The 18,251-nt window shown below is 44.2% G+C and overlaps 1 protein-coding gene across 2 annotated transcripts in view; it reads left to right on the forward strand.

The window, feature by feature from the left end:
- The first annotated feature begins 64 nt into the window (after positions 1–64).
- Positions 65–18,251, forward strand: part of STAT6 (signal transducer and activator of transcription 6) — a 56,964-nt gene continuing 38,777 nt past the window's right edge. Inside the window, exon 1 of one of the 2 annotated variants that reach the window (XM_083428234.1) lies at positions 65–346. Coding sequence is in view for 1 of the 2 variants with exons in the window: in XM_083428233.1 (XP_083284359.1) it covers positions 12,140–12,145 (6 nt within the window). In the remaining variant the exon portion in view is untranslated. Of the gene's footprint in view, positions 347–12,124; positions 12,146–18,251 lie in introns of those variants that run through there. The other variant, XM_083428233.1, reaches the window with a different exon arrangement.

Raw genomic sequence — 18,251 nt, forward strand, 5'->3', positions numbered from 1 at the left:
GCCAGGAAAGGGGGCCACGCGCGGGCGGAGAGGAGGCCCCGCCGCCGCCGCCCCGGCCCGTCCTGCTTCCTGGATCACGGGGTGCTTCTCTCGCTCGCTCGCTCTCCTTTCGCTTGCGATTCCGGGCTCTGACGCCCGCCAGATCGCGCCCCGCCCTAAAGCGTTGCGTCCGAAAGTAGGAAATCCACCCCCAACTTCTGGGATCGGTGGCGTCGCCTCCCTTCGAAGATCGAAAGTTGGGATTAAAAGCAGGTGGATTTAAAAACTCGAGGGCTCGAGGCAGGCGACTCTTTGGAGGCGGCGAGGAGCGCAGCGAGCGAGCGGGGAGCCCGGTGGCTTCAAGCAGGTTGGCAAGACTTGGCAAGAGGCGCGGCGGGGCGGGGGGCGGCCGGGTTGACGCTGCGGCGGCGGAGCGAGGCGATGGCCCATCCCGACCAGGGGCCGAGGAGATGCGCCCAGGTGCGCCCAGGTGGCTTCCTAGCGGGCGGGCGGGAGGAAAAGAGGCTGCGTCAAAAGGTGCCCGGGAAAAAGGCGCCTTGGAAACGAGGGGCGATCCTGCGCACGCTTCCGAGCACATGCTGGGTTCAGCGGGTCTTGCTCCAAGTAAATAAGTTTGGGAGCTGCCAGTGCCAGGCTCGCTTGGGTCTCGTTCCAGATTGAATTTGTAATTCGCCGCCCTGCCTTTTTTAAAAAGGGCCACTGCTATTAACAAATAAACTACAGTTGACACGTGGACAGATCGAGAAGGGTGACTTTACTCCAGTTTAATTTCGTAACATATTGCCAGTATTCCAGAAAACGAGCAGCCCATCCCCACCAGCATTTGGCTCAATCTGGTTAGTCTAAATTTAAATTCAAGCAGAAAATATTTTCTTCTCTCTGAACGCTCCCCCTCCCGTTTATCAATATGCCAACACTTTATATTATTTCATTGGTAAAGTAAAAGAAAAACGACATTATTCACACTTAATCTAAGCACAATCACAAGAGCTCCTGATTAGGCATTTAGCTATGTGATGTTGAATGTTATTTGTTAACTGTTCTATCGTGTTCCCCCATTGTTTTTGTTTAAACCATTTCAGAAACCAAGAACTTAGACACTGACCACTAATGATGAACCTTATGTTGTAGATACTGCTGCACATTTATTATGCTATTTTTGTGATTTACAAATCACATGAGAAGACTTGGTCTATTTATTTATTTGTATTATTTATTATTCCTATGATCTTTGTTTATAAAACCCAATAAAACATTATTCCTAAAAATTTCACTGCTAATAGATTCAAATCCCAGCTCACAAACGTGCTTTGAAAGTGTGTCCTGGTGCTTGCAGCGTATGTGCAAATTTATGTTGGGGAATTCCAGAAAACTTGTTAGCAGGATGTTGCACCGAGAAGCCACACACACACAGCGAGAGAGAGAGCGTGTGTTGCCTCACAGACTTAAAATATATCTCTGTGGCCTGTGCCCCTGTGGCCTAGGGAGTGTTCCATTCTCTTTCCTTTTACAAGAATTATATACTATTGGTTTGTAACGTAAAAAACTTCTCAGAGGTTTACACAAAATAAAACAAACTTTAGAATTGCCCATAAAAGGCTGTTAAAAGCAGGAATTTTAAAAATGTGCAGGAATTTTAAAAAAGTGTAATTCATCAGATGCATTCATGAACCAGGGGCCACCTAAATGGAGCATATATACAAAATCTATCTCATTTCTCCCCCTGAGTTCAGTTTTGATTTGTTTTTGTAGAAGGCAAGTCAACACAAGAGATACAGATACCACAGTGATAAGCTGAGCACAGAATTCAACCCGATGAATACAGGACCCAGTCTGTGTGGGTCTGACGCCTCGTGGTTAGGAACCACCACATTCACAGTGGTGTTGCTCCTGACAAGGTTTCATAGCAATTAGGTTTATTACAGGAACAAATAATTGACCAAACTCCTAGAATAGTCAAGTTTAGTAATTAATACAATAATGCTCAATTCTAACAACAGTTCATTTTGGTGCACCATAATGGCAGCATAAAGCTCTCAATTCATGTATCCAAACTAACAAGAAATATTTTAGCATAAAATGCCCATCTGGCATATTGCCTAATTACAGGTTTATCTCCTGTAAAATGGCTTTGTAAAGTTGCATAAAGCACCAAAGAAAGTGTTAATCCCCACCACCTCACTTCCAAAGCATCAGGGCCCTAACCTGAATCTGAGATTAGGGTCTGTGTGCATGCCCACTGTGGCTGCTTTTTGCAAACATTTAAAGCAGGGGTTGGGAACCTTAGGCCCAGGAACCAAATGCAGCCCTGCAGACCTCTCCTGTCTGACCATTGCAACTCTCCCTAAGCCACATTCCTGCCCTGGCCCTGCTTTGCACCCCAAAGATTTTTACGTGACCGGAACATGTCCTTGAAATCAGATTTTGCCTCTTACTTGTCTGGATGAAGAACAGAGAAAGGGGTGCAAATATGTGTAGAAACTGGCCAGCTGTACAAAGATACCATTTATATTTGTTTCTCCGCCCACTTTTGCCATTGTCCCGCCCACTACTGGCCTGTGGTCCTCTGAGAAGGGAAGCGAATGTGACCCTCCAACTGAACAAAATTTCCCACTCCTGATTCCAGAGACCTGATTATGAATCTTTATTGTTGTCTCATCGCTTTTATCTCAGGCTCCACTCCTCCGCATGCAATACCAGAATCATGGCAAGATAATGCATATGTGTTCTGTATTATTATTACTTAACATCTTGGGCTGGAGGGTGGTTGAAGGACAGCCAGCCTATTTATGTCCTTCCCCATGTGCTAAGGATAGATCTCAACACCTTTCTCCCTAGAGAGGTCTGCCTGTATCTACTTTAATGTCCTTTTGGGGCCAAGTAAAGGCTTTGTTGTATCTTCTCAAACTTTTCAGACACAGTTTTAATCCTACTGTTTTTATACAGCTTATGATTTTGAGACTTTTGGAAAATTAAGGCATTTGTACTTGCATAATAATAGTATTATCCTTGTAGTGAAGCACTATGGGAATCTGGTTGAAGAGTGGTATAAAAATCAGAAATCATGATCATAATCTTGCCCAACAAGGCATCCTGTCAAACTGTACTAAGGTCTAAGGGGCAGTGGAGACTGTAATAAAGGGGAAGTGTTTTAAATAAGTTATTCGCTTGGTTTCCTTGGGGAGGATTGCCTAACCAGCAAAATGTGTACAGCCTGCAGCTTTGGGGACAGTGGGTGGTGGTTGCTCAGAAGATGAGTAAGATCCGTGTCAAGTCGTGTGGTGTAATACAGTGGAAGCAGAATATCGGTGGGTATATTGTGCAAATGGTAAGATACAGCATATAGTGTTTGCCAAAATCATAAGGAAGTCCAGGAAAAGTCTGAGAAAATGCTGCCAGGATTGTGGTTTACTTCTTTCAAAGAAGCTTGGATTTTTAGGACAATAAATCCCACAGCTTAAGGCTGTACCTTACAACTCGGAGGGCTACTGTTCCCAGCACCCTTAATAAACAACCGTTCCCAGGATTCTTTGGGGGAGAGAGCCATATGCTTCAAATGTGTGTTGAATGTGCTTCAAATGTACAGTGTGGATAGCACCTAAGTGTTGGAAGATTGAAGGTAGACAGAATGAAGTAGCTCTTCACACTGTGCAGAGTTAAACTATGGAATGTGCTTGCACAGTATGTAGTAATAGCCTTACTGCCCATGAATGGGCCACCAGTGGCTACTAGCCATGGTGGCTGCCTTCTTATTTCCACGGTTGGAGGCGGTATATCTCTGAATGCCATTTTCTGGGAATTGCAAGTGGAGAAAGCTCTGTTGCAGCGCTGAATCTGGCAGGGGGAATCAAAGAGGCACATGGCCCAGGTGACAAGTTTGGAGTGCAGCAGAATTACTGGTTTCAACATTCCCCCCTCCCCAAATGCGGAAAGGAGAGAGGAGGCAAAAGGTCTGGCCTTGGTCTGCACAGACCCTCCCTCCCCTCCCCTCCCCTGCTCACTGGAAATGCCCAGGGCAGTGTCCGCAGCTGCACCAAGATCAGGCACCTCCTTTGTCCTCCTACTCCCACCCAGGTATTCAACTTTCTTCAAATTCTGGTCTACCACAAGAGAAGGGTCTAGAGAAGTCTTTGCCTCATTCTCTTGCTGGCTACCTCCTTCCTAGGACCCTCTGTGCCAGACAGGGCAGGCACAGTGTTAGGGATTCTGTCTGCTGTGTACATCCAAGGAGCAAGGAGAGAGAGAGAGAGAGAGAGAGAGAGAGAGAGTTGGTCTTACATAATCTGCCTTGATTTCCTTCCTTTCCTGGTCTTGGGTTATCATTGCCAAAATCCTGCAATACAATATAATTTCCTGACTACTAAACTATAAAGTGATTTAATTTTTTTCCCTTTAATTGAAGTTTTAATCTGACGAGTCAGTATAAAGAAAATGGACAATTCCTTAATTCATTTTCAAAGCCCCCTTTTCTTACTTTCACACACTATCCTATTTGAAGCCTTTTTTCCTTTTAAGTTTAAGGAAATGCCTAAGAAATAGTTAAGCAGGAAGAATGTTATAATGTTATTTGGCAGAATGTGTTTTAGTTTCTGTAACGAAAGACAAAGTCGATGTTGGAAGGAATGTAGGGTACCAGTTGTTTAAAAGTTGCTTGGGATGTCACAATCATGGAGAAAAAGTTTTATTAAACTGAACTGAGAGAACGTAGAATTCAAACAGATGTTTTTCAGATGAATTTAACATTTCCTGTAAAGAACATGGGCTGGAATTTTGCTTTCAAAGTTCTGAATTCATTGCAGAAAGAACACTTGGGCTACTTGATGGTTGGGTTCTTGGTTTATATATCATGCACTTTGCATGGTGTAATTTGTATTTTAATTGATTTAACTTTCTTTTAAAATAATAATATAGGAATTGTTTAATAAAATTATAAAGTTAATTAAACAGTTAAATATTTAGAACCAAATACAATCAAACCTCAGTTGTCGAACATAATCTGTTCTGGAAGCCTGTTTGGCTTCCAAAACGTTTGACAACTGAGGTGCGGCTTCCGATTGGTTGCAAGAGCTTCCTGCACTCAAGCAGAAGCCGTGTCGGACGTTCAGCTTTCAATAAACATTCAAAAACTGGAGCATTTACTTCCGGGTTTTCGGTGTTCGGGAGCTGAAACGTTTCAAAACGGAGGCATTTGGGAACCGAGGTTTGACTGTAGTCAATTCAACAATTTTAAAAAATACCCAAACATCCTGGGCTTAGCTTCTGTGTATAGCAGCACTGCAGTAAAGCTACCATGAAACAGGAGGATCATGGCGTGGTGTGGATATGATCCACCTGCTTCATGGTTGATTTATTGCATGGCTGTACACACAGGAGACAGTTGCAGTTGCCTATGAAGTGGTACCGGTGGGGCACCTTTGCTCTCCCAGCTGCCCAACGCAGTGTTTGCTGGCTCTGACTGGAAGGGGCGAGAGGCAGGGATCTTGGCCCAGTGTGGCCTGTGATGGCAGGGCCAAACTGCTCTTTCTGCTGCTACACACCACACCAGGTCAAACATGTCTCTTCCCGCCCCACCTCCACTTGGTAAATGCCTGCAGCTCACAGTGTTGGGAGACATGGGAGCAACGGTGCGCCACCCATGCTGCCTGCATCACTGATAGGAGCTGCTGATAGGAGCCAGGCCTAGCATTTCTAGGTTGAAATTGAAAATCAGTTATGATTAGCAATTATGGTCAAAGGAAATGCAAAATCAAAACATGTTGGGATTTGTGACTAGAGGATGTGGAGCATGTGGCATCTGATAGCAGCAGGAGGGTGTTCTAAAACCAAGGTGATCAGAGAGCCTGTGGTCCTTTAATAGAGGCTCAGTGCCTGCGGTAGGTTGCATTTGGCCAGAAGGTGTTTGGGGATCTCTGGCAGGGCAGCAACATCTAGTGGAAATGGAGTAAATCTACTGGAGAGAAAGAGAGAGAGGAAGCATGTGCTGCTGTTCTTCGGTCAAAGTCGGTTGATATTTGTGTGTTAGTTTACTGTATAGACTTGAGGCTGGAGATGGACAATAGTTTTTCAGAGAGCTGAAAGTGGTTTGAAAGAACAACATTACAGATGGACTACCTCCCCCCCCCATTCAGTGAACATGGGAGGGGGAAGTTGGAATATCTCTGCTAGCCACACCCCCTGACAGCCAATTCGGTTTCCTGCTTGTGTAGAAGCAGTCTAGTGTGTGTATTTCTACATGGTTTGGCCCCCTAAATGCCACTATACAGTGCCAAGGGGGTGTAGCCGGTTGAGCTCCCTTTGCTCCGTCCCAGTTTCTGCCAACCTAGTTCAAAAGCACACCAGTGCGAGTAGATAAATAGGTACCACTGTGGTGGGAAGGTAAATGGTGTTTCCATGCGCTCTGGTTTCCGTCACGGTGTTCCATGCGCCAGAAGCAGCTTAGTCCTGCTGGCCACATGACCCGGAAAGCTGTCTGGACAAACGCCGGCTTTCTTGGTGAGATGAGTGCGGCAACCGCAGAGTAGCCTTTGACTGGACTTAACCGTCCAGGGGTCTTTTGCCTTTATCTTCACATTGATGCTGAGGGTTTGGCTATCCAGCACTGTTCTTGTCTAGCTTTGTGTGTTCACAGAACAGATATTTCATAGATCCCATGTTTGCTTTTGAGCATACAGGGTTCTGTGGCCTTCTTAAACAATAACAAAACCTGCAAAATCTGTTTACCTGAAGCGGGATGAATTTACAGATCCTTGGCAGGGATCCCTTTCTCAAACCACTGAATGAGTTCTGAAGAATAACAGAAGCAGTGACACAGCCATCTTGCACTTCAAATAAATTGAAAGAAGGATGTTTGAGTCAGGATGAACTCGCTGTGACGTACTCAGTGAAATATGCTCCTGAATAGACAGTGCTGTCAGGTTTCCTTGCGATATGTCTTGCCTGTTTCCTTCATGCCAAATTAAAAGACTTCTGTAGTGAGGCAAAGCATCATTGTGCATTTAGAGCAGAGGTGAGAAATCTCAGGGCCTGGGAGTTGCCCTCTAGACCTCTCTACCTCACCCTTTGAAATTTCTCTAGGTCACACTCCCTTTTCCAGGCCACAGCCCAGACGGGTCCGGCTCTGTTCCTTTCTTGAGAACTTTTGCCCGGCTGGAACATTTTCTTGAGCTCTGGTAACACTTCTTGCTTAGCATGCGGAAAACGTTGCCTTTTGTATGGCTGGGCTGTACCCTCCTGTACAAAGGTAAGAGTCACACACCTGCTGCTGCACACCTTATATTGCTGATAGGATGAAAGGTTTCAGGTGGTATAAATTTTCTTCCTCCCCAAGAAGGAAACTTTGGCAGGAAGTTGTAACAGCTTTCCGTGGGTGTAATTGCAGAGATTTTAAATCTTACCCCCACCACATATTATGTAACATGCATCGGATTGTAAATTCCAGGACTTTAGATGTGAGCCACTTGTACTGCATGACCTTTGTGTGAATACTGGAAAATTCTATTAGTTTACCCAGATAGGCACAGCTGGCCTACACAATTTTGCTGCCTGAGGTCCCATCTGGACTATATATTTAAAGCAGTATCACACAACCTTATACAGTCATGGCTTTCCCCAAAGAATTCTGGGAAGTGTAGTTTGTTAAGGGTGCTGAAGAATTGTGAGGAGACCCCTGTTCCCCTCACAGCTACAATTCCCAGAGTTCCCTGGGAAGAGGGACTGACTGTTAAACTAAGAATTGTAACTCTGAGGGGTAAGGGGTCTCCTAACAAGGTGAAACAGCAAATGTTGCCTCTCCTCATTCTCCCATTCCCCAAGTTGAGATGCATGGCCATAGTACCAAGGGCGACCATGTCATTTTTGAACCCGTGGCAGAAAATATGCAAAAATTTCTCTCCCCCTCTAAGAATTTACTGAGCTCATTAATCAGCTACGTGGGGATTTTATGGCACCATTGAAGTTTTACCATCAAGTGTTTGTTTGTTTTAAACCCATTTGATAGATAGCTCTGGAAGTCTCAAAAACTCAGCAGCCAATGGAGTTTGGCTTTGTCTCATCACTTTTTGATCAATTAGTGTTTCGCTTTGCCATGGCAGGTATTGTAATTACATTTTCATGGGGAAAGGAAGGGCTGGTTTGCTTCATAACTATATTTTCATCAGAAACATTTCACCAACATAGTTTCCTCCAGATATTTTGAACTACAGCCTCATATTTTCTGACCGTTGTCCATGCTGGCTGAGAATGATGGGAGTTGCAGTCCTGAATATCTGGAGCAGACCATGTTGACATGCCTTGCAGGTCATGGCAGATGCTTCTCAGGCATGGTAACAGGGAGGTAAGTCTGCTTTCTTTACTGTTTTACTTCTTCAGTTACTTTACTACTATAACCTGCCATCCAGAATTAGGCCTAGTCAGATGAGGGAGTAGAGTTGTTGCTATTGCTAATGTTGTTCTCATTCTATAATTTTAAAAGTTATATGCTGCCCCAATATTGTAATATTCTCAGGTTATGTGGTGCTAGAATGGACTGCATCTGTGGGATAAGATTTTTTAGTGTTCCCCTCAATAGTGAACAAGGCTCCTGTTTTTGTCCCTGTTGTGCAATCTTACAATGGGTTGTTTTTATGTGAAGGATCATCCAAAATGGGTGCCCCTTCCTGTAGTTTGAAATAGTCCAGTCCAGGGGCAAAACTAGGCTTTACTGTATTTACACGAATCTAATGTGCCATTGAATCTAATGGGCACCCTAATTTTCATGACATATTTGACAAAAAAGGTGCACATTACATTTGAGTAAATACGGTATTTCATCCGTGTCAAAGACCCAGTTTGGCACCCCCACATTCATTTTGTACACGCACAGACTAGGAGCTTCAATGGTACCCCTCTGCAGGCTTCACCCGGGGTAAAAAGCCCAGCTTGCCTGCCCCCCCCCCAGCTGTGGCTTTGGTCCAGTTCACTTTACCCCTTCAGGATTCTTACCACCTGATTCTGCTCCATGTGTAGACTTCAGTTAGAAAGCCTTCTGAGGCTGACAATATTTTCCTCAAGTTAAACAGGTGGGTAAATATTCAGGTGTGTGGTTACTTGCAGTTGAGTTAAATTTGCCTCTGTTTTATGTCGTAGAGAATCATTAATAAACTGGAACAGATTGGTTGCTCTCCAGTCCTTCCCCAGCTATCAGTCTTGTGCCATAAATCATTAATGTAGCTGTGTGTGCTTAGCAAAGCTGGTCAATATTTGTGTGTGTTGGTACCATTAATTTTTGTGAATAAAGCAATATTATTTCTGCCTTGTGGTGTACTCAGTTTGCACATTGAATAGGAGCAGAATCACCTGTTTTCCCCTACACAGAAGTTACATCACTCCCTATAATAGCAGACTCAGAGGGTGAGTGCCAACCTGAATGGAGCCAAGATGTGTGGCCACTGAGAAACAAGAGGGAGGTAGCTGTTTCTTAGGGGAATCCCAAGGTTTATAGATGTACCCTCCAGAAAAAAAGCCTTTACAAAAACCTAAGGAGGCAACCCACCCAAAAAGCATCTCACTGAGGATTGAGCATTCTGAGTAACTATGGAGAGCTGATGTCAGATAGGAAATCCCGAAACGGAGGTGGAGGGAAGAGGAATGCCCTGTTTGTGCTCTTTACAGTTTATAGCAGGGGCTGCTGGAGTGCAGCTTCCAACATCATATCTGGCCACCAGTCACGTTGGCTGGGGCTGATGGAAATCCAATGACACATGGAGGGCCACATTCTCCCCGCCATGGCTTAAAGTATCCTGGACACTTCTGTTGGGAAGTGAAGAAACGCTGCAACCTTTCACTTGCGTGTCCCAATCATTTTGCCACATTAATAAATATTGAGAGCTAGCCCTTCCTTTTAAATATCTTGGTCTGCATACCACCTCCTTTGCAGGCAGCCCCGATTATGGTTTTGAAGCTAAACAGATCTAGCCTTGTAAACTGCTTGGATGAGAAATGTCTTGTATGCAATCCACTCAGAACAGTATAAAGAAAGGCTGGAGATGTACACCTTCACCTTGCTCTAATACAATATATGTGATTCATATGATGCCGGTAAATCCTGGTTTGGGGAAGCGTGCTCCATTCTCTGGATGACCTTGGATAAAGCAGTCCCGAGTCTGTAGGGTGCAAAGAAGCTTGCTGTCATTGTTTACCAAAATGTCCTTTCTTGAATAAGATGATAACTTTCAGCTGCTGTCTTCCCCATTTCCTCAGTTAGTTAACGTACAATGTTAACTGGACAATGTGCTTTTCTCCCTCCCTTTGTGGAGGATAAGGCTGTTGGTAGGTACTGGGAGGCAGTGTGCTGCTGGGAATCCCAAATGGGGAGAGTTCTGTTGTGCTCAGGTTTTGCTTGGGGGCTTCCCATGGGCCACATGGGTAGGACAGGATGCTGGACTTGATGGGCCACTGGCCTGATCCAGCTTGCTTACATGCTTGCCTTGTTCTAAGAGCTTGCCCAGCTTACATGCTTGCCTTGTTCTAAGAGCTTATCAGCTGATAAAATCACATGGATGCTTCAGACGACCTGCACTGTTTATATAGAGCGGCAGCTTCGGAGAAGTTCTAGGACAGCAGGTGTTTTTGTGGCTGTCTGGCATTGAATAGCTGCATGCATTTCTGGCCTGCATCACTGCTTGGATGCAAAAAGTATCAGCTTCAATCTCCAGCATCTCCAGTAGCACTGAAACCCTGGAGAGCACTGGTGTGCAGAAGAGAGTGAAACTTACAGTTCTGAGAGAGAGAAATAGAGCGGTTTTTGGGTGTTGTGTCAGAGGAAGTGCTAGACAGAGGAAGTGTGAGTGGCATCCTAGTTGGTGATTTGTGCACTTCCTCTGTCAGGGAGATACCTTTCCTGGCTCCCTCCCAACGCTTGCAGACAGAGGCTCTTGGAAGTGTGAAAGAGATAGGTGCAGCACTTTGCAGTTGCAGATCAGGATTAGGGCAAGAAGTTGAGAACTGGACAGAAGCAACAAAGGTGTCCCGACAAGCTTCCCCACTCCTCCTGCTAAGCTTTAACCTACAAGGTTTTGGGCTTGCAAGACTCCCTCACCTTATGAGAATGTTGGGATTGCAAGCATGCCCTCCTTGGGGGCGGGTGGGTCTGCTCCCATCCACAAAAGCAACACCTGGTTCTAGGCATCATAGCTCCACCCTCCTGCTCATCCTGTTCAGTTGCAGCTTCCTCCTTGGCTGATCAAAGGCCAACTCAGCCTCCACTGAGGCTTTTCTGCACTGCCATATGCAGCAGAGCTGGCACCTCCAACTTCCAAAGCAACTGAAGTCCGAGTGGAAAGGGGTGATTCTCCCTCCTCCAATCCAGGTGTCCACAACTCTGCACCATATGCTTCTTCTTCTTCTTCTTCTTCTTCTTCCTCCTCCTCCTCCATCAGAGCCTGATCCTGACAGCACTGCAGGATCATATTTGCATTAATTTTTATTTATGTATTTATTTAAAGCATTCCAGTCCTTCTCTTCAACCAAAAGTGGCTCCCCACTGTGCTTATAAATGTCAGTGATAAAGCAGTCCCATCCCTCAGATTTACAATCTAAAAGATTCAACACAAAAGGTGATTGGGAGGGCAGAGGAAAAAAGAAAGCTCAGGTATGAAACTACAGAGTTCTTGAAATAATCAATTGAGATGCAAAGATTTCAAGGAGGATCCAAAAGTTGCCTGTCTTTCCGCAGAGCAGACGGAGAGGTCGTTCTGCAATCCCGTTTCTCTTCCTCTCCAATTGCCTTCGGAATTACATAACAAACATTTTCTACAACCATCTGCAAAAAAATGTATTCTTTTGTTTTTAGGGTTCAACTGAAATGAACAGAAATTGAAATCATGGCCAATCAAACTTTACTTGGCACTTGGCTGGAAATCTTGTTGGCTTCAGTAGAATATATTTTACTTCCATAATTTATTGTGTTTAGGTTTTGGCTGCTAGTTGCTTTGCAAAGGAGATGTTTTTCCCCAGCTGCTCTGGTTTGGTGTTTGCAAAGTTTTAAAGTCTTTTTGTTGTTGTTACTGGTATTACGTGCAAGTACTTTATAATACAGTACAATCTACCTCCGAAAGGGAGTCGGTAACATTGGTGGCAGGGGGAGAGGCAGGAAGATAAAGAGATGCAAGTATGATTTTTTAATGACATCTGGCATTTGATAGTATTCAGATTCTTAAAGGACATGACAGTTTAAATCGGCACTTTTCAGTGCAGTAGCAAGATCTGTTACAGAAGGATCACAAATGACATTGTGATTGTTTTCCTTTTCTCATGAAGATGTTCTGCGATTTGCAGAACGGGACTCCCTAAACATAGCCTGGCACTTCCTGGTATACAATAGATTTTTGATTAATGTATTTTTATGGCCAAGATGCTAGAATTCATGTCTTCGTGCTTGAGTGGGGGCTGAAAAAGAAGCAGCTTTTGTGGTTTCAGTGTGGGCAAAAAGGGGGAACAATCTCTGTGTTTTGTGCTTTCTGGAAAAGATTGTTAAGAGGTTTAAGGTGGATAGAAGCATTCTATGTGGATTTGGACATTTGGATATCTTATACGTTCAAATTACGATAGCTATATTGATGGTTACTATATTCTCTCAGTGTGAGCTGGTGGGTGTGTTTTCTTTTCACTATTGTTTTGTTTTCTCTGTGTTCCTTCCTTTGTTAATTTGTTATAAAATACCGTATTTTTTGCTCTATAAGACTCACTTTTTCCCTCCTAAAAAGTAAGGGGAAATGTGTGTGCGTCTTATGGAGCGAATGCAGGCTGTGCAGCTATCCCAGAAGCCAGAACAGCAAGAGGGATTGCTGCTTTCACTGCGTAGCGATACCTCTTGCTGTTCTGGCTTCTGAGATTCAGAATATATTTTTTCTTGTTTTCCTCCTCCAAAAACTAGGTGCGTCTTGTGGTCTGGTGCGTCTTATAGAGCGAAAAATACGGTACTCTTTTGAAAGAAAGGAAAGGCTTTGGGGAGCTTGACTGATGTTGTTTGGAAATGGGAAGCTTGCTTGCTCCCCATCTTCTTAACCTATATGTATTCTCAATGTGAGGTGGTGTGGGTTTTTCCCTTTTCTTTTTTTCTGTTAAATTTGTTATGTTGTTGTTGTTTAGTCGTTCAGTCGTGTCCGACTCTTCGTGACCCCATGGACCAGAGCACGCCAGGCCCTCCTGTCTTCCACTGCCTCCCGCAGTTTGGTCAGATTCATGTTTGTAGCTTCGAAAATTTGTTATAGTTTTATTTTTTAAAAAAAGAAAGGGTTTGGGGGAGCTTGATCAATATTGCTTTGAGACGAGCACTGCCACCCTGCTTGGAAGCTTGCTGCCCCTCTACTCAACCTATATGTTTGCAGAGGCATCATGCATTTTCCTATAAAGGGGAAAAAAACACTAATAAATGGCTGTTCTAAAATTCTGTACCTTGGATATGTGAGAGAGAGGTCTGAAACACTGTTTGGGTGCACTGGAGGGGAAATACATATTCTGCACTTATGCTAATTAACAGGAAGCCTGCAAGTGAGCCTTTGTCATATCTTGGTTTCCCCCCTCTTTGAAGATAACATGTATGGCTTGAATTTGGGCTTTTATTTTTTTTAAATGCAGCCTGTTGTTGGAGGGGTTGGTTGCTGGAAGAAGCAATAAAGACAGAGTTTGTGACACTGAGAGGTGTTGGACAGATGAAATGAATTTCAGAGAGTTAAAATCCATGCCCTGGATTCCCTAAACCAGCTACCGACTGCTTGGTCCCTGCCCCCCCCCCCCAAATGCCCAACACAAAACAGTATTAGGTGTAGTGTTGATTCTTTTCTAATAGGTCTTTTGTTCATGTGATTTTCTTAATAAATACTAGTAAGTTCAACTTGTGTCAAAATCCTCCATTCGGCCAGTGTTTCCAAGTTGTCAGTGTTTATACTAAAAAAAAAATTAGATTTTCCTTGATACAGTCTTTAAACCTCTTTTGTTGTCCACCAGCATTGTGCTTTCCGTTTTTAAGTTCGGAATAGAGGAGTTGCTTTGGAAGACGATAATCAGGCATCTGCGCCACATGACCAGTCCAAGTTGATGTTGAAGAATCATTGCTTCGACATTGGTGATCTTTGCTTCTTCTAGTACACGGTGAAACGTAGAAACAGCCAGGCTGCCTTATCTCTTTGAAATTACTTAGAAGGGTGTCTGCATTTTTGTTTCCAGAAACGACTGTATTCCAGAGATTCCAATGCTGAACTTCTAAATCTTTGGAAAGGACAAAGAAAGGACCTTTCATTTGTACTTTGTTTTAAATTACTTACTTCTCTTTTTGTGGGCCTGCCTTCACCTGGGAATGTGATTTAGAGTATTTGCAATCTGTTGGTCTGCTTGGGACGGTGGGAAGGGGCTTTTAGGTGGTGGTGAGGGGCTGCTAGTTGTTTCTTCGTTTGCTTGCTTAAAATTGAATAGATGAATATTTGTGTGTATGGAAAAAAGAAGGGTGCCTTCATATTTTCCTTTATAACTTTCTAGCAGGCTTTGAGTCTTATTTCTGCTTCTTTTTAGTTCAGAACCTCTGCCCCCTACAGGGAGGGGCCCTGGTGCAATTGCCCCATTTGCCCCATTATAAATCTGGGCGTAAATGAGAGCTATGTCTACCTGTCTCAAGATTTCCTTGTTTATGCCAACAAACCTTTATTTTATTTCATTTCATTAAAAAAGATTTCCAGCCTTTTTGCTGGTGGATTTTGTTGCACATGTGATAATAGCTGTCGCAATAGTGTGCTATAAATGGCTCTTTATTAAGTACCTCTTAACTGCAGTCTTGCCCCAACTATCTAAATTAGATGGTTTCTGACCCTCTCCCTTGTAATAGTTAATGAGTAAATGCAGTGGCTTGACTTACTGTAAAAGCTTGAAACCGCTACAGGCAGAATCACACATTGAAGTACATCCTGATTGTGTCAGATGCTTCATCGGGAGGCTGACATATTTTTTTAATAGTCAATCATTATTTCTAGCAGCTGGAGGACAGCTAGACCCAGCTGCCTCGTGTTACTCAGAGTTGAAGGAAGACAGCAAAGGGACCAGCCGTGCTTCAGGTGAAGAGGTCAGAATGCTGAGGATGAAATAAGAACTCTGAGACACAAGAGTGTAAAAACATTCCCTAGAATACAGTGCTAATATATACTGAAAAATCTGGACCAAATTATTCAGATACAGTGGTACCTCGGGTTAAGTACTTAATTCGTTCCGGAGGTCCGTTCTTCACCTGAAACTGTTCTTAACCTGAAGCACCACTTTAGCTAATGGGGCCTCATGCTGCTGCCGCACCGCCGGAGCACAATTTCTGTTCTCATCCTGAAGTAAAGTTCTTAACCCGAGGTACTATTTCTGGGATAGCGGAGTCTGTAACCTGAAGCGTACGTAACCTAAAGCATATGTAACCTGAGGTACCACTGTACTCTCCTTGGTCATTTCTGGATAGGGGAGCCCTGCATTTCTTCTTAGTGTGGTACAGCAGCTGGCTCCTGGGACCTCTGGTGAACCAGTGTGGTGTAGTGGTTAAGAGCAGTGGAGTCGTAATCTGGGGAACCGGGTTTGTGTTTCCACTCCTCCACATGCAGCTGCTGGGTGACCTTGGGCCAGTCACACTTCTTTGAAGTCTCTCAGCCTCACTCACCTCACAGAGTGTTTGATGTGGGGGAGGAACAGAAAGGAGATTGTTAGCCACTTTGAGACTCCTTCAGGTAGTGATAAAGCGGGATATCAAATCCAAACTCCTCTACCCTGCTTCTGATTTCTTGTTCCTGAATCTTCAGAGAAGCAGGTACCTGGTTTAGGAAGTCAAGAAGGAGCCAGACTGGAGGAAACTGGGCGTCTAAACTGCAGCAATAGAATAATAGAACACTTCAGTGGTTTTACTTAGAGAAGACTTGCTGAAATTAACAAGCCTAACTTAGTCACTCCCATTAATTTCAACTGTTCTGCTCAGACTAATGTTGGCTACACTGAGTGACTCGATGGCCCTTGTGGTCTCTTCCAACTCTATGATTCTATGATTCTATGAGTGAAGAATTTGAGGCCATCCAGATGTTGTTGGTCTCCAGCTCTGATCAGACCAGCCAGCAAACTCAACAGTCAGGGATGATGGGAGTTGCAGTCCATGATCACCTGGAGGTCCTCATGTCTTTTGGCCCTGCCATATATGATAGCAAAATAGTTCTAGAATTAGTTGTCAAAGCAGTGAAGCTGACTTTCAACCAGCTAAACTAATGCAATTGGCAGATAAACTCCAGGGCAGTGTTGGGTTCACACACCAGAGAAAACTGGCACACATATAGAGGAAAAAGTGCAGAAAAGACTTTCTATTCTTTGTGGTGTGATCATTTTTGTCACAGTTCTTGGTTTTGTAGGGAAAGAGTGGGCTGAGGCTCATTGGAGGCTTTTTTGGCAGTGAAGAGAGATTTTAGTGCTGTCGGGAAATTGCCAGGATCTGATGAGTAGCATGTGTTACCCATTCCCGGAGCTGGGATGCTGACACTGATTCTCAGACATATGCGTAAACTAAAATAATGTGTGCTTCTGAGAGCAGAGCCATAGCTACGGAGGACGGGGCTAGCCAGGTTTATTGCCCCGGATGAAGCCTCCCAGCATGTGTGTGTGTGTGTGTTTGTTTGTGTGCGTATGCAAATGTGTGTGTGGGGGTGCCAAACTGGGTCTTTGACCCGGGTGAAATAAAGCCTACTTTTGCCCCTGTCTGAGGGTACTTCTAGCCAATATATTGCAAGGGGCATTAAAGTGCATAGCAGAACTTTATGTTTGCACAGTTAAAGTGGATTAAAACGCTCTGTTGCCCTAGCACAACAGATCCACTTAAAAAAAACAAAAAAGACTTTGCATGGTTTGGAAAGTGTCTGGGAAATGATTGAAAAGTGCGGAATGAACAAATGCTTAATGGGAAGACATGTAAGCATCCTGCAAGCATATTGGGATGAATACAAGACAAATCCTAATGGTTGTTTAACCACCCCATAAGCAAGTTGGATTGGATGCTCAGTAAGGACCATCCATAATCTAACCAATGTGTAAGCAAATTAGAATGCTGAATAAATAGGTTGTCTGGAGGAGCTTAGTTGGAGAAACAAGAACTTCTGAATCTTCAGGTTAAAGACCTCAGCCACACACTTGCGCTGGTCAGAGATTGTACCTTTAAATCATCAAGTCATCTTCCCTTTTGCTGTGGCAAACCTGCCTAGGGTGAGATTTCTGCTCCTTTCAGGTGTTTCTGCTTCTTCCCCTTTTGCTTTTAGCCGGTGCTGAAAATAACACAATTGCTCTACAGGATCTCTTACAGATCCATTCTTTTGACCCCTTTCATGTAAATTTTTCTTCTCTCTACTTTTTTTGAAAGATGTGTTTTTAAATAACAGGATCAAATGCAAATTTTATCCGAGTGGTAACTGTGTTAGGGTTCATCCACCTGTACCTTTGCTCCACATTTCTAGACACAGGTCCAGGCTTCCCAGGTCCCCCCATTTTTTACTGCTGGACTGGAGCAAACAGGAATCTGCAGAAAACCTGAACTGCTGTTTGCTCCGATTCAACGTTCCAGAGTGGGTTTTCTTGGGGGAAGCGGGGGGAGTGCTTGGACATGGACCAGGAAATCTCAGATCTGTGCCTAGAAAGCACAGAGCAGACAGTAAGTGTGGCTGAGCCCTTAGTGCAGTGGTTTTCAACCCATGTGCCGTGGCATCCCCATTCCTATTTAATTTTGGCGTTCAGCCTTTTCTCACTTTCGTTCTTCTCGCACAAACCAAACTACTGTAGATGACTAGCTGAGCAACTGCGGGGGGGGGGGGGAGTTTGTAGGGTGAACCGTGAGAAAATCTTACAAAAAACCAAAAAAACCAACCTGGTCCAGCTCATAGTTATCAAGGCAGTTTTATCTGTTTCCGCCCTGTTCCGATCCTAGGGGTTGGTAAAAAGCCTAGGGATTAAAAAGAACACAAATTGCATCGCATGGGGTTGGACTAGATGATGTGCGCTGTGCATAGGAATTTGTTCATTTTTTTTTTCAAAAAATAGTCTGGCCCCACACAAGGTCTGAGGGACAGTGGATTGGCCCCCTGCTGAAAAAGTTTGCCAACCCCTGAACTACGGCTGCAATCCCACCAAGAGATTCCTTCCCCACAGCTTATGGGTGGCAGCTGAGCAACCAAATAAGTTTCATAGTTGTGCGAAGAGCTGAAGGGCAGGTCTCCACCATTCAA

Source organism: Podarcis tiliguerta, assembly GCF_965153285.1.
Source record: "Podarcis tiliguerta genome assembly, chromosome: 2".
Lineage (NCBI taxonomy): Eukaryota > Metazoa > Chordata > Lepidosauria > Squamata > Lacertidae > Podarcis > Podarcis tiliguerta.